This window comes from Rhinolophus sinicus, linkage group LG02 (assembly GCF_036562045.2).
Source record: "Rhinolophus sinicus isolate RSC01 linkage group LG02, ASM3656204v1, whole genome shotgun sequence".
NCBI classification, from domain to species: domain Eukaryota; kingdom Metazoa; phylum Chordata; class Mammalia; order Chiroptera; family Rhinolophidae; genus Rhinolophus; species Rhinolophus sinicus.
Genome location: NC_133752.1, coordinates 82161853 through 82178813, shown reverse-complemented (window position 1 = coordinate 82178813; position 16961 = coordinate 82161853). Strand labels below are relative to the sequence as shown.

At 35.1% G+C, this 16961-nt stretch overlaps 1 protein-coding gene across 18 annotated transcripts in view; it reads right to left on the bottom strand.

Annotated features, from left to right (window-relative positions):
* PARD3 (par-3 family cell polarity regulator) overlaps window positions 1-16961 on the bottom strand; it is a 612084-nt gene that overhangs the window by 221299 nt on the left and 373824 nt on the right. For all 18 annotated transcript variants that reach the window (XM_074324693.1, XM_074324707.1, XM_074324692.1 and 15 more), the window contains 2 exons: window positions 10354-10542; window positions 8872-9045 (listed from right to left, as the gene is read on the bottom strand). In XM_074324693.1, coding sequence (XP_074180794.1) covers window positions 8872-9045; window positions 10354-10542 — 363 coding nt within the window. The remainder of the gene's footprint in view (window positions 1-8871; window positions 9046-10353; window positions 10543-16961) is intronic.

The window sequence follows — 16961 nt, the reverse complement described above, 5'->3', positions numbered from 1 at the left end:
CAAGTTTGCTTAACAAATACATTTAATTGAACTATATAACTGCAGTTTTCTAGATGGTAAAATCTTCATCAAGTTCCTTCATGAGAAAACCCTAAATATCCCAGGAGGCTATTTTATCATTTTAAAAAGTCAAATATAAATTTGATTTTAAAAAATAGTACCTGCAGGCTTTCTAGAGAAAAAAACAACTATAAGATGTCTGTTCAGATAGAACCTTGCACTCGAACATTTTCCTGGGAAAGAGTGCGCACCTCCCCTGACTCCCGACCCATGTCTAATTTACATCTCAAAAGACGGATTTAAATGAAGACATTAATGGCCTACTACATAAATATTTAACAGAAGATACAATGCCTTTTAATTTCTTAAAAAAAAAACACCCTGATTTTAAATCTTTTGAGTGTGAGTGTGTGTGTGTGTGTGTGTGTGTATGCCCGCGTGCAAGCTAGAAAATGAGCATATGCAAATGTGTTAGAGGGGCAGTGGCATACAGAGGAGGCAGAGCAAGGCCTTCCTATAAAGTGTGCTCTTTCCAAGCCCTTCCGTCTCCTATTATATAAAAACTTTATTGCAATTACAAAGGGAATTGTTTTTTTCGTTTCTTTTTTCTGAAATTTCATTGTTAGTATATAGGAACACAATGGATATATGTACACTGATTATGTATCCTGGAACTTAACTGTATTTGTTTATTGTTTCTAATAGTTTTTTGGTGGAATCTTTAGGGTTTTCTATATAAAGAATCATGTCATCTGTAAAAAACGACAATTTGACTTCCTCATGCCCAATCTAGAGGCTTTTTATTTTTCTCTTGCCTGATTGCTCTGGATAGGGCTTCCAATACTATGTTGCATAACAATGGTGAGAGACAATACCTACGAATAAACTTAACAAAGGATGTGAAGGACCTATACACTGAAAACTACAAGACATTATTAAAAGAAATTGAAGACGCAAGAAAATGGAAAGACATTCCATGTTCATGAAATGGAAGAATCAACATAGTTAAAATGACCATATTACCCAAAGGCATATACAGATTTAATGCAATTCTTATCTATATCCCAATGGCATATAAAAAAAATAAATAGAACAAAAAATCATCAGATTTGACTCTGAATAACCAAAGCAATCCTGAGGAAAAAAAAAATCACATGGCCAAAGGTATCACACTCCCTGACTTCAAATTATACTACAAAGTGACAATAATCAAAACAGCAGGGTAGTGGCAGAAAAACAGACACACAGGCCAATGGAACAGAACGGATACCCCAGAAATACAGTCACATATATATGGGCAGATAATTTTCAATAAAGACCAAAACATATCATGGAAAAAAGAAAGCCTCTTCAATAAATGGTGCTGGGAAAACTGGAAAGCCAAGCACAGAAGAAAGAAACCAGACTGCTACCTGTCACTATATACCCAAATTAACTCAAAATGGTTCAAAGACCTAAATAATAACTTGCACAGAGGAAATCATAGGTACTAAACTTATGGACCATGGTCTTAAAGAGGGTTTTATGAACTTGACTTCAAAGACAAGGGGAGTAAAAACAAAAATAAATAAATGGGACTATATCAAACTAAAACGCTACTGCTCAGCAAAAGAAACCATCAACAAGAGGCAACCAATCAAATGGCAGAAAATATTTATAAACAACTCCAATAAGGGGCTAATATCCAAAACATATAAAGAATTCATACAACTAAATAACAACAACAACAAAAATCCAATTTAAAAAAAATGGACAGAGGACCTAAACGGACACTTCTCCCACGAAGACATACAAATGGCCAACAAATATATACAAAAAAGCTCAATTTCACCAGCTGTTAGGGAAATGCAAATCAAAACCACAATGAGCTATCACCCCACACCAGTTAGAATGGCTATCATCAACAAGACAAGTAATAACAAGTGTTGGAGACGTTGTGGAGAAAAAGGAACCCTCATACACTGTTGGTGGGAATGTAAATGGGTAGAGTTGCTATGGAAAACAGTATGACGGTTCCTCAAAAAATTAAGAATAAAATTACCATATGACCCAGTAATCCCTCTTCTGGGTATCTACCCCAAAAATCTGAAAAGATTTATCCATAAAAATATGTGTGCCCCCATGTTCATTGCAACATTATTCATAGTCGCCAAGACACGGAAACAACTGAAGTATTCTTCCATACATGATATGGTACAGAGGGTGCCAAAAAAATGTATACACATTTTAAGAAAATAAAAAACTATATTAAAATTGTAATACTGAATATACCGATAACAAAAGATGAATACAAGTCACATTTGACTTCTGCAATTACAAGAGATGTTCAAAGTGGTTACCATCAGAGTCCAGACACTTCTGATTATGGCGAACTACTGCTTGAGCATAGATAACATCACTTAAAATGTGTATACATTTTTTTGGCACCCCAGGTATATACAATGGAATATTACTAAGCCATAAGAAAAGATGAAATACTACCATTTGTGACAACGTGCATTAATCTTGAGAATATCATGCTAAGTGAAGTAAGTCAGAAAAAGTCGCGAACCATATGATTTCACTCATTTGTGAGATATAAAACTGAAAGCAACAGACAAACGAGACAAACAAAAAACATCACAGACACAGACAAGAGTTTAGTGGTTACCAGAGGGCGAAGATAGTTAAGGGTAAAGGGGGTCAAATATTTGGTGACGGAAGATTTGACTTTGGGTGGTGAACACACAATGCAATGTACAGATGTATTAATATCACGGAACTGTACACTTGAAACCTACATAATTTTATTAACCAATGTCACCTCAATTTAATATATATTTTTAAATTTTTATCAAAATTCAGCTTCATTAGAAAAAGAAACCAAAAGACATGATTTGCAATTTTCACTTTGTTGCTTGTTTAAAGTGCAAAAATGTTCTTCAATCTGACTCCATTCAGTCCTGAGTAGTGGTAGCTGTGTTGGGCTCTTCAGCTCCCCTGGGGAAACAGGAAAGCCTTTCCACCTACTGAAGAAAAATTACCTCTAGGATTCAGCAAGATAACTCACATTGCTTAGCAGCATGAAACTATAGTCTTCTTCTAAAGTAATGCGGAAATGTGTATTACAGTACAAAAAATACCTTATACTCTTTGACCAGGCCGTTTATTTCACTTTGTGGTCACTATCTTTGCAAAATAATAAGCTATGTGAATAATAAAGATCAAGTAAATCAATATTTATCATAAATTTATTTACAAGTTATAAAAATTGGAAATTACCTCAATCTCTAAAAATGTAAATATAGTATGCTCTTTAAAAAGATATTCAAATATTCATATATCACTTTTATAATCAGCAAATAACAAATGCTACCTAACAACAGAAAAACTGGATATTGTCCAACGAATATGCTTTTCATTATATACGTGGCCCACTCTTCTTTTTTTAGCAAAAGTTAAACTCTTGCTTTCCTTTGAAAATCTAATACAATTTCTGAGGGGTTTAGCAAAATCTCATGTTGTTCTAAGTATGCATTAGTGGGTCAAACGATGTCTTTCACATAAAGAAAATGTGTCCCACCATCTCACATATAAACACATTGAAAAGCTGGCAGAGACATGGCCCTAAGCCCCTTCAGCAAACTTACACCTGGGTCCCAGTTAGTATCTGGCACAAGCTTATTATTCAACATTTCAGTCTTTATGGATTTATTCTATTTTATCCCCAATGCCTGGCACAGAGCACACCCTGGGTGAATAATTGGATGCATTAATTTATTTCTAAGTTAATGACTCAGATTTTCCTTAAATGACAGAGATTTATACATACTAGGTCTCCTGGAAGTAAGCCTTTAAAATTGAGGGAACAGTACAATGCTGAAATCAAAAGAAACTGACCTACCGGTAGATTCAAATTACACACTGAGAAAGTACTAATATCCAAAGGAGGCATAAACACTAAACAACGAACAGAAAGACAGGGTTGGGTGTTGGAGAAGAGTGGCTGGAGTTGTAGGGTCCAGTTTCAGGTTCTGCCTTCATGCAGGACCACATTTAATTTCCTTCACATCCCCATATGTGCAAGGATCAGAGAAGTAAAGGATGGGCCCAGCGTCACTTTGCTTGTACATGGCGGACCCGGAATGTAACTGACTGTCTGATGCTAAAGCCTGTGCTTTTACTGTATATTACCTCCCAATGCAACCAGAATATAAATTGCCTGAACAAAACAATTACAGTGTACTACACCCACTCACATGCATAAGAGGAATGGACGCCATTCCGTTCTTCCAAGTTTCTCTGCCACTACCATGGCCTTGCAGCTACTAAGCAAATCACTTGACCTCTTCACATTTATTCTTTAATATATAAAATGAAGAGAATCATAAATGATACCTTCGGCCCCTTCTTATTCTGATGTAGCTTTCTAATTCTAAGAGGAGTAAACCTAGAGAGAGAATTCGTTTTTTAAAGCAGGGCTTAACGACTATATCCTTCAGTACGGGGACTAACACAGAAGTTCACCTGTTCATACACACTGCTTGTACTAAGATAGGGCTTTGTATGGAACTATGTCTGACAGAGGAAGCTATGTTCAATTATTACAGATATTAATTACTAGATATTACTACAGTAATTCCTACAGATATTAACTGCCTTAAAACATGTAAAGTCAGCATAATTCTCATACACAAGTAATTTTCAATAGTCAAAGAACAATGTCAGGTGTTTGCTCTCATTTCCCTCCGCTTGCCTTCAAAGTATTCAACAAACTCTTCCTTTGTTGTGATACCAACATTTCTGCCTCTTGCTTGATGTGTTCTTTCCAATGGAAAAGGATGACAGGACATAAGACATTTTTCTCCCAAAAAATTAACCCATCCTTCAGGGGCACAAAACAAGGGAAAGCCATCTCTTTTCTCTCCTTTTCTTTTCTTTTTTTTTTTTTTTTAAGAAACAACCATTGCTTAGGAATGTTTTAAAATACACTTAAATGAGAGCACTGGATCTAAGGAAAGCAAAGGAAATCCAGACTCACTGTTAAAATGTTAATTCTGTTACTTGTCTGAAGGTTTTCTTAGAACTTCAGTTTCTAATAGTAACTAAGTTATCTTTCTCTTCTAAAACTGCCAGATTCTCTAGGATTATTTCCCCATCATTCAGTCCACGTTTAGATGTCAGTCCTGGGTTGGAAGCCAATGAAGGAGAGATAGGAATACGGCAGATGGACTAGATCCCGCCGACTCAGACTTTACGGAGGGATGGGGAACTACGGTGGATGAAGTACCTCAAGGAGGAGCTGGCTTTGGACAAACAAGCATAAATAATGTTTGGGGCAACATGGAATTAGGTGCCTGAAAGACATGGCAGTGAATATCTCCAGTCAGTTGGAAGGAGAATAGAGATCTGAGCCAGAAATGGGATTATGGGACTCGTAACACAGGCAGTACCTGAAGACCAGGAAATAAGATCACCCAGGGAGCATGTGCAGAGGAGAAGAACAGCCCAGGAAGAGCCTTGACAAACACTAACAATAAAGAACAGGCAGAAAAGGGGAAGCTTAAAGGAGAGACCAGAGTTAGAGTCAAGTAGGAGAAAAATGGAGAGAGCAATTAAGAAATGATTCAAGAATGAGGTGACTGCCATTCAAAGATTCCAAAAGGTTTCCTGAAAGGTCCAAAAAAATTGACTAGAAATGCCTTCCAGAGAAAATTTCAAAGGTGCTATCGAGGCATAAATATTAGGGAAACACAGGGTAAGTTGATACCTAGTAGGGAGATTTGACAAATTTATTTTTAAAAAATACTAAAAAATATATATAGTACTTCCCACATGTAAGGACAAGGGAAGATGTGACAAAGTACAAAAGACTTTCTTTTGCAAATTCTCATCTTCTCTAGCTTGAAATTAAGTATGCAAACCCTTGATTTAAAGATGTGTTTGTAAAATATAGCTTTGTGATACTGTCAAAGACTGGACTACACGGCTGACTAATAGACCCAGGAGGAGAGAACTCAAGCACTTTATTTGGCTTGAGGTTCATTCATGACAGGACACCGTATGCTTATATCAATATTTACTGTAACATAATTTACACACACCCTCCCAGTAATTCAGGGAGATGTTTTTCCAAAGGTAATATATAATATAAGTACAACAGCAGCAAAATTATGTCTTAAGCCTTATGGGAAGCTGAACTGAGCTCTTCTGTCTTCACATAATTCTTTAGTTAAACTCTGTCAGTATAAAAAGCTTCTCGCTATTATTACAAAGAAAGCACAGCACTTGTGATAAGATTTTTTTTGATATAATTGTTTTATAAGCTTACTCTATCCTAAGAAATAGTAATAACTAGCAATGTATGAAAATGATGCCATAAGAAATACTGAATATTAAAGTCTACTATTGTCTGTTGCAGCTGTTCCTTGACTTAAATCATTCCATTCACATAAATTCATATGCAGAAATGAATGAGACAGAGATATTTCAGTGGGACACCAATTTCATGTCTTTTATAGGGCAACAGGGAATAAAATCAGTGCTTTTCTCAAAGCACTTTCAAGCTGGTACAGGTTTCCTTTGCTACTGTGTGAGGAACAATAGGGAATCTTCTGAATCAGAGGAAAGCACATCTGGACTCATGACGCTGGTCATCAGTATATTTCTTACATTTTAAGTCCCCCCTCTCCCCATAATATTCAATGTTTTCTTCTGAAGGAGAACTCAGAAAAGTGTTACTAATTTTAGTTTGTTTTTAAAGAGACTAAAAGCATGATACCATATTTTGCCATGTATAATGCACTCACATGTATAATGCGTGCGCATCCATGTTTTGGGGCCAAACTTTCAGGGGAAAAAATCTTTCACTTTAATTTTTTAACTCAAATGATTGTTTATGTTTAGGTACTTGTTTTCAGTATTGTAAAATAATTTTAGCACTTATTTTTAACATATTATGGTACAAGAAATTTTATGTAACAAATAATTACAAAACACAAGAACAGATACAAGGTACAAGAAAATTTATGTACCAGGAACAAATTTACGATATATACACATTATAGAAAGCCAAGAACTCTTCGTTGTTGCAAGTTAGTCATAAGTTCAACAAAAGCGATTATCATAGTCCAGGGTATTATTTTGCATACGGATATCGTTATTGATTTCTACAGTTATACTTTTAACTCATAAGCATAAATAAAAGAATTAAAAACATTTATATAGACACAGAATTAGTACTACCCATATATAATACTCATCCTTATTTTTCCCTCACAAATTTGGGCAAAAAAATGCCCATTATACATGGCAAAATATGGTATATTGTCCAATAGAACATAGAAAGAAGGACTCTGTCTATTTTAGTCACCTCCATATCCCCAGGATCTAACACATTTTCTGAACATAGTAGATGCTCAGTAAACATCTGTTTAATGACTATGCACTGTTTGTGGCATTCAGTTTCAGAAAAAAACTAATGTAAGAACAATGTATTTTGTAAACTTACTGTTGAGAATTTTTCATGTAGCACTTGCAGGGCTTTCTTTAAAAAGATCAGTTAATGATTTGGCAACCAGTAAAAACGATTCCAGTAGCCTAATCTGAGGGATCAGCTTTCATATTTATACTATAAAAGTGAATGTTGTTATGTCACACTGTTTTACACTCTAGATTTTTGGTTACACTTACATTGTTCTCTTGTTGGTGTGAAAATTAACTACTGTTAACTCATTCTCCACTTGGAAAACAAAAATAATAACAAAAGTAAGTCCATGGTCATTAACCTTTCAACAACTGGTCACCTCTACATCAACTACCCAATGAGCTCAAGAGTACATTTTTGTTTCAAAATGTGATTGTATTATGGGATCAGATGAGTGATGGTCACGCTTGCTTTATATAATTATTGAACATAGATTTTAAAATTAAGAAAAACACTCAGACAATTTATACAGCATTTTCAGTTTGTACGATTTGCTAGTAATTTTCTTAGTTGATTTAAAAATGTGGGAATTTGAGCATCGTTAACAATAGGAACAAACTTTACATTTCCAACAACCACTGCTCTTTGTAAATTGTTGGGCCCCACCTATTTTCTGTAGATGACATATAATTTATAATAGATTTATGAAATGTGTTTTTTTTCAGCTTCCAATATTAATTATCAATTATATACATATAATTTCTTTTTAACTTTAAGCTAATTTTTCAAATGTGCCCCTCTATACAAGAATGTATGTTTTTACTTAGTATGTTTTTACTTTTTTGGGAAAACACATGATCATACCATCCCTACTCACTCCTAATTACACAGTGCAGAATATATTTTGAACCAACCACAGTATTATACAATAGATTCAGTGAAAAGGCAAGCACTCAGGGGAAAATACTCAACTTTATAGTGAAGGAGAAAGTGGAGCTAGAAGAAAGAAATGGAAGCTTACACTTCTGACAATGCCACATGATAAACAGACTCCCCTTAGGGACTTTGTAAGAGGCCTCCATTTTAGATAAACAAATGAACAAGCAATTGTTGTTTTCCTGTTTTTCCCTCCCAGGGACAACACTGCTGAATAGAAAAGAAATGTAGACTCTGAGCAGGAAAGTATGATCCCAGCTAAAGGTGTTTTTAAGATCCCCTTGTTACCTGTTGAGTTGGCAATAGAAATACTAATGCATAAGTAGAAATATTTTGACGGCAGAATTAAAAAAATCAAATCACAACCCACTGACAATACAATAAAACTATAGCAAGCCAAGAAACTGTATAGTGCTTAAATGTAAAGTCCCAGGACTTGCCATTCTCTATCCCATGTCAGGACAGAAACTCAGTCTGATTTCAATTTCAAATGCTACTGCCTTTTTTCCTTTTTATTTTTCAGTCTTTACCTCATTGATGCACTTGCTTATTCGCCTCGCGACAATGAGCTGGATCATTCCTCGCTTGTTCCCTTCAGTGGACATGGACCTTCTGAGGGTTTCCATGGCGTCTTGGTTTGTCTTGCCCAACAGGGATTCTCCATTCACTGCTATCAGCTGATCATTCACCCGAAGCCTTCCATCCTGTGAAGAAAACAAGTAAAAATAAAGGGCTATTAAATAGTCTGTTATAAAAGAAGTTGATTTCCCTGTACTTAAAAAAAATAAAAATAAAAACAAAGCAAAATAAATAAGGGGCTTTGATTCTAATGGATCTGCCCAATTGAACACTAGCATAATAATGTATAAGCAGTCGCGGGAGCCAGTGCCTATTTCAATCATTTATCCATTTGTAAATGAAGTCATTATCATAATCTGTTTACCAAAATAGCATACTAATTCAAAGGACACAAAGTGATTACTTTCTCGCTTTCAGAGACACCCATTGAGGTTATTTGCAACCCAAGACAAGCAAAAGCTCAAGGCTATTAGACAAGTGCAGAGAGAAAAGTGGCCCCTCAACAGTCAGGAAATTTCCTCTAGATTGGGAAATAGGATAAGTGACCCCTACACACGGGAGGGGAGGGGAAAAAATGAACCTTTACTGTAAGGCAGCTTTATGGCAGAAACTAAACTAAGTCTTTGCACAGAAGATTATCTTCATTTAAGTAGAATGACTATGCATTATAAATTCTGTGAGACAAAAAAAATGGGGAGTTGAAGCCATGGACTCCATCTCAAATGGAGAGATCACTGAGATGTATTCTAGTTGATTACGGATGGGGTATTAAGAAGAAACCAGAAAACAGTTGTTAAGTGTTACAGGATATCAGAATATGCCACCCCAAAATACACCACTTCAGCATAAGGAATATTTGGAGCTGAAGGCAATGGAGAAATGGCAGACACAGGAGGTGTTCTCTGCCCTCCCTCCCCTTTCTGCCTAAACACTAGACACATATTTCCTTTTGTGAAGGTGTCCCCTCTCCTCTCCCAAACCAGGAAAAGGGAGGGCAACGCTCAACATCAGAGACAGAGATGGCACTGAGGTCAGTCATCATGGACAAATCTTATGAAATAAATAAGCCATTAGTTATTCTCATATATTTACATTCCCATAATTTACAGCCCCTAGAAGCCCAAATCCCTTTTCCTTTTTTAATCACTTCTCCACAATGTGTCATCCTTTGCTAAAATGGTACATAAACATCCAAGTCTCACAGCTTTTTCAGTTTTCACTTTTCTGTGGAGCCCCTGTACACATAAATTTAAAATATTAGCTTCAACAAAGTGTGTAACCTTCTTCTACTGTTAACCTGTCTTTTGCCACTTTAATTCACAAGCTGCATAAACAGAATCTAAGAGGGTAGAGGAAACAGAGTCTACAGGGTAGGCACAGGGTTGGAATTAAACATTTTTGTTAATTGGCATAAGCTTAATAAAGTTGCTTACTTTAGATGCTGCTCCTCCATTGATAATGGACTTGACAAAGATGCCCAAATCTGCATGGTTCTCTTTTGACCGGTTCCCTTTGACACTGACACCAAGACCGGCTGATCCTGAATCGTTCAGCGGAACTTCAAACGTCAGAAATTCCCTGGTGCCATCAGGTGTGAGAACCACGTCCTCATCTTCTGCTTTCTAAGAGGGAACACAATTGCATAGCGCATTATATTCCAATGTGTCCTCCTCACCGTTATTTTTAAAGCCTGCTAATGAGCAGTTCTTTAATCATAACACGCACAGTATTTCCACCCAAGTTCCATGACAAGATCCATGACAACAGTACGTCGGCAGCCCCTCCAGATGATTCCTGGAACCAGCTGCTAATATTTTTATGCAGCATTTGTTTCAATATTGAAACAAACCCAAACCAGATTCTCAAAACACACTCAAAAGAACAGAAGAAAAATGTAGTGAAAGGACTGAAGACATGTAGACTCCTAGAGTTCGGGATTTTTTTCAGTCTGTTTATATATTCCAAACCACAGGGGAAAACAGGAACAGCAGGAATCAAAATAAACAAATATAACTCATTTGTCCCTTGTTTTCATTAGGAATGTTCAATGTTATTAATAGTTGGATGTTGACTAATGGTGCATCATTTTATTCACAAAACAATAACAAATCCTGAAGATACAAAGTCAGTAGAAAAAGGTATTCATTTTCAGAGAGCCACTAGAGAGTTTTAACCTTCAACATCTGTGAGACAAAGTGGAGATAAACAACATGAGCAAATTTTTTCACAACACTGTACCATACATAACACAGCTGGTAAATATTATTCAAGGAATACTGTTTAATTAATTAGTTGCGTATGCAAGCTTTGATTCGCAATGGCAGTCATCAAGTGCTTAAAAGACTGTTTCCAAACACAACATATTTAAGTTACCCAAACTCTTGCCCATCTTTCTGAAAGCAAGGAAGAAATGAAAGCTCAAAGTATAACCTGATGAAATGCAGTGAGATGACATATTCTGTCAATGAAAATGTTGTACTCCAGAAGAGGAAATAGTATTCCTTCTGAGATTCTCCTGAGTAATCCCCCCACGGCCAAGACTTCAAACACCTAGATCTCTACACTGGTCACCTCCAAAGAGGAAGGCCAGAATTCTTTTCAAACGCAGTATTTCCAACCACATAATGGACATGTAGCAGGAGCTCTTCAAATCAGAACTAATGCCTCATCTTGTCCTACAACCTAGTTCTCCTCCTGTTTACAAATTTTGAAATATTTGCCCAGCATCCACTTAGTCATTCAAGCTGGAATTCTCAAATTATAATGAAAGAATGTTTAAATATATAGTGGTACATAATTAGGGTGGACTATAATGAATGCATCCTTTAAAGATTGTGCTTTTAAAGAATGGCTCAATTACACACATGAAGGGAGGCTATTGCAGAGTAATGGAAATATGAGTTGACTATAATTTTATTCTTTGTATCCCAACAAATTTTTTAAATTTTGTTATAACAATCAAAATTAACATAATTTTAAATGAATTTAACATGTAACCACAAATACCTCAATTGCATGAAATGATTTCTGGAAGTACAGAATTCACCAGTAGGAAATTATATTTTTAGATTTTCTTAATACAAGAGATAGGCTATTTTTAAATCTCTAATACTGCAATTTTTAAAGTGATGTTCCCAATTGACTAATATTCAATGTTAACATCTTATGGTAGGATATGCTTTGTACCAGCTCAAAGGACAGCCTCATAGTTATAAGAACAAGGTACATTTCAAAAAATTAAATTGCTAATATGCTAAGGACAGGAAAACTATATAATAAAGAATATAAAATAAGAACAACCTAAAAAGACACAGGGCAATAATGATGTTAATTACACAAAGTAAACAAATTTCAGTATCAAAGTCAAAATAAAGCCTAAGCCAGCTTATTATAAAACCTTTCTTACTTTTAAAATATTTCTAGAGAATAATTATAGCTCAAATAAAACCAATGTATTGGGTAGAAATAAACATCAAGTGCTCATATCAAAATATTGATATATCACATATTTATTATGTAAAATACCTTTATATTTATATACTTATATATTTATATTTACATACTTGGTTTGCTCGATATATTTATATACTTGGTTTGCTCGATAAGCTTTTTTTTTCATTTTAATCCATGTGGTCTGAAACAATTAAATAGTACTAACTAATGACTATAAATTTTGATGTTTCAGATACAAAATAGTATCAAAACACACTACAGTTCCCTCCTACTTTAAATTCAGAAGTAACTGAAAGATAAAACTTACTTTGTGAATCAGTGTTAATATTCCTGGGAAAGTTGCATTTGAAAAGACATGGAAACCAAAGACAGTCCTTAGCTAGGCACATTTGGGTCTGATAATTTAGTATGCTTATTTGCCTCAAATCTGGAAGGTTCTTAATTGTCAGTTACTGATTTGGATCTTCAATTTGTTTTTTAAATGTTTACTGATTTTGACATTTCCCTAACATTTTACTAAGGCTTAAAAATACCCATTTTTTCTCTTTGAAAAATCAAGATAAGTAGCTGACAGAATATATGAAGAAAATTTTTGGTCAAGAATGATTTCCTGACATGCCCTACTCTGAACCTGTCTTAAAGGAGATTGTATCTTCCCCAGTAAAATTTCATTTATTATGAAAGCTGCAGGATGGAAATATTATTTTTCAACTTTCTTATCCAGTCTTAAGTCATTATTATCATTAAAAGTATTTAAGTGAGAGATGGTCCTTTTCCTTTGATATTTCATGACTAATACATTTGGCTCTTGATGTAAGATTGAAATTAATGCCAGCTTTTAGAACTTAACTCTCTGGCACCAAAATATTTAAAAAAGAATTTGCTCCTCAAAAACCATTTTTAAATGCCGCTGCATTACGTAGAATTTCACAAAGTCTTGATAGTATAGGTATCTTTTCATTCTGACACAAAGGAGAGCCAATTTTCTATAACCTTGATGATTATTTCTTCCAGATTCTGTACTTTATCAAGTTTCTTGAGTCAAATTCTTTATACAGAAACACAATGTGTTGTGTTTTTTTTATTTGCTCAAACCAATTCTACCTGATCATGTTACTCAAGCAACATCATGTCTCTCATGTACATACCTACACCTCAAGTGATTTTTCCAGTCAAAGCAACCAGTCAGCTCTTCCTTTGCCCACTACTCTATTGGCATTTTGGCTTTTTAATGCCCAAACAGGGAATTTTTGTTGAGCATTTAAAAGGGCAAAACTGCGGAATGGGCAGCATAAAAGAAAGCTATTTACTTTCCTACGATCCACAGAACAGCAGAAAAGATTCACACTTACATCTATGGTGACACAGCAAAGGGAACCACAAGTCCCAGTGCGTTCCTTCCTCCCCAACAACAGTGACCCACAGGCCTTTCTGAGTCGGTAGGTAATTGTCAAAGTGGGTATATCGATGAGAGGAAATAAAAGGATGATATTAAGTAGCACAAATATAATCATGAGAAATCTCTGAGCCTCAATATGTGTGTGTGTGTGTGTGTGCGCGCGCGCGCGCGTGTGTGTGTAAAATATATGATTCCTGACACTATTTTTATCTTTGGTTCTAGTTCCTGACACATAGCTCCGACATTCCTTGAAATTTCCTGGGTGACAGGATCATCCTCTGTTCTAATGAGGTGACTCTGGGTGGCTCCCAGACAGGTCTGGTCACCAGAAAGACCAAGCCATAATTAGAAGCTTGGAACTCTGAACCCCACCTCCATTCTCCAGAGAGAGTAGAGGGGCTGGAAATGAAGATAATAATCGATCATTTGTATGTGATGAAACTTCCATGAAAATGCCCAAAATACAAGGTTTGAAGAGCTTCCAGTTGATGAACATATTCACGTACCAAGATGGTGACACACCCCTACTCCACAGGAGCAGAGGCTCTGGAGCTTGGGACCTTCCAGACTTCACCCTAAATATCTCCTCAAATGGTTATCCTTTAAAACATTCTTTGTAATAAGTAAGCAATAGTAACTAAGCTGTTTTCCTGGTTCTGTGAGTTGCCCTAGCAAATTATTGAACCGAAGGAGATGGTGGGTAACTCTAGGTTGTAGCCAAGTCAGAAGCTGCGTGCAACTTGGGGACCCACTGCTTGACATTGGCATCTGAAGTGGGGGACAGTCTTATGGGACTGAGTCCTTAACTTGGGGGGTCTACACAAACTCCAGGCACTTAGTGTCAGAACTGTTTGGTGTAGAAAACATCTGGTGTCAGAGGTGTTAACAGTGTGAGTAGAAAAATAACAGCAGAGTTTATTCCTGCTCATTGCTCCACTATAATTAATTGATTTCTATCTCCTTCTCCTCTCCATAGAATTAATGTCTTTATTGCATGAGTCATGATAAATTAATAACAAAAGATGAACATTCCCACTAACTCATGGGAAAGGGATGTGAATGAGCAACACATTAAAGAAAGATGAATGGACCAAAAAATAAGCAAAAGGTTCAATCTTACTTTTAACAAAAGATATGCAATCAACAGTAGTTACCAAATTGCTTTAAAAACTATCTTAAGTAATTATATCCAAGAACGCAGAAGGCATGGTGAAATAGGCACTTTCGTCACTGCTGGTGAAAATATGGAAAAGGTATGCTATGGAAGTCAATTTAATAATGTTTATCCAAAGCTCCTTCATTTTGCTTATTGCTTAACCCAGAAATACAACTTTTAGTGATATGTCATTAAAAAACTAATTGTAGTCATGAACAAAGATTTAACTGTTATGATGTTTCCTGCTTTAATTACAACAGCTAAAATTCGAAACAACCTAAATGTATGATATTAAGTAGATTAAGATACACCTACACAATGGAATACGATTCAGCTATTAATGTGTCTTAAAAAAAACATTTAGTGAAACATAAAAACATTTATGACTAAGAAATTGGGTTTTAGCCTTTGGGCTTTCATAACTTCCAGTACTTCACACCTACTATCAGCCTTGATATCCTGTTCTTAGAAACTGTTTAATGTCTGTCTTCTTATGTTCGTGAAAGTTTCACGAGGAAGGGATATATCTGTCTTTCCTTCTGCTTGGAACATGACATTTATTAGCTACATTAGCGTCTGGAATATGATATTGTTAGTTATATAGGTAAAGAGGAAAATCATGAAAAAATGTGCATCAAAATGTGGCACTGAAGTCGCAAAACTGCAGATGACTTTCATTTTTCTTTTCTGTGCTAGACTGAATTTTCTACCATCAATTCATTACATTCTGTAATATAAAAATCGCATTGCGTGCCATTTCTTTAAGTCTCCTTCTTCAAAAACATGGTGTGGGAAGGGGAAAGAAGAGGACAGTTATAAATGTTGTGCTGGGAGGGGGCAGACTGACTAGGAATGAATACGCTATGACAGCTCTTACAAAACGATGATGCCACGGAGGTGACCGTCATAATCTCCGCCCTAACAAAAGTTCTTACAGAAGTCAAAGGGAGATACACTTATGCAACATACAAAAATTAAATATGCAGTTATAACAAATAGTAACTAGCATTAATGTTTTTAAATGAGAAGGATTTTTAAAACAGAAAAGTTACCTTGATTCTTTTGCATAAAAAATAACCCTCAAGTCACACTCCAAGGTTTCTTCAAGTTAAATATTTTAATTTATCCTATATGTGAGACGAATGTTTATGCATGCTATTTGTGCTGATATTTTAGGGTTAATTATTCTTATTTGCAAAGTTAAAAAGTCACATCTGGCTTGATTATGCTCTTTTCTAGTTCAAATAGTGGATATAAAATAAGTAAAATTTAAAGAATTTAAAAATTTGTTGCTTGATAATATAAATGCTGAGAAAAAACGTTTCATAGTTATTCATCTATAATATTAAGCTAGAAAAATCCTTAACCAATCAAAGAAATGTCACACAAATCCAAATTGAGGCACATTCTCAGAGTAATTTGTTCTTCAAAACTGAAAAATAAATATAAACTGAAGATTTGTTTCAGATTAAGGGAGATTAAAGAGACGTAACTAAATCCAACATATGATCCTGAATTGGAATCTGGACCAGATATTAATTTTTATGTATTCATTCAACTATCCGTCCATCCATTCTTTCATTCCTTTCGGCATGTATTAGAACATTAATTGGGGCAATTAATAATACTGTTAAATCAATGCTAATTTTGTGATTTTGATTAACTATAATGTGGCTACATAAGAAAATATCCTTGTTCTTATATATACACTGAAATATTTACAGATAAAGGAAAGTTAGGTCTACAATTTAGTCTCAATTCATACACAAAAAACTATGTAGTGGGGGAAAAAAGTGGGGGAGTAGTGGAAGAAAATTATACATCAAATGTGGGAAAATATTAACAAATAGGGGAAGTGGGTGAAGGGTATACTGGAGTTCTTGATACAATTCTTAAAACTTTTCCGAAAATTCTGACATTTCAGAATACTACACCTAATAATTAACCCAAAATAATTATTTTCTATATCTAATACCATTTTTATTTTTAAAATAGACATTACTACCAACATAATCTTGAAAATAATTCAGAGT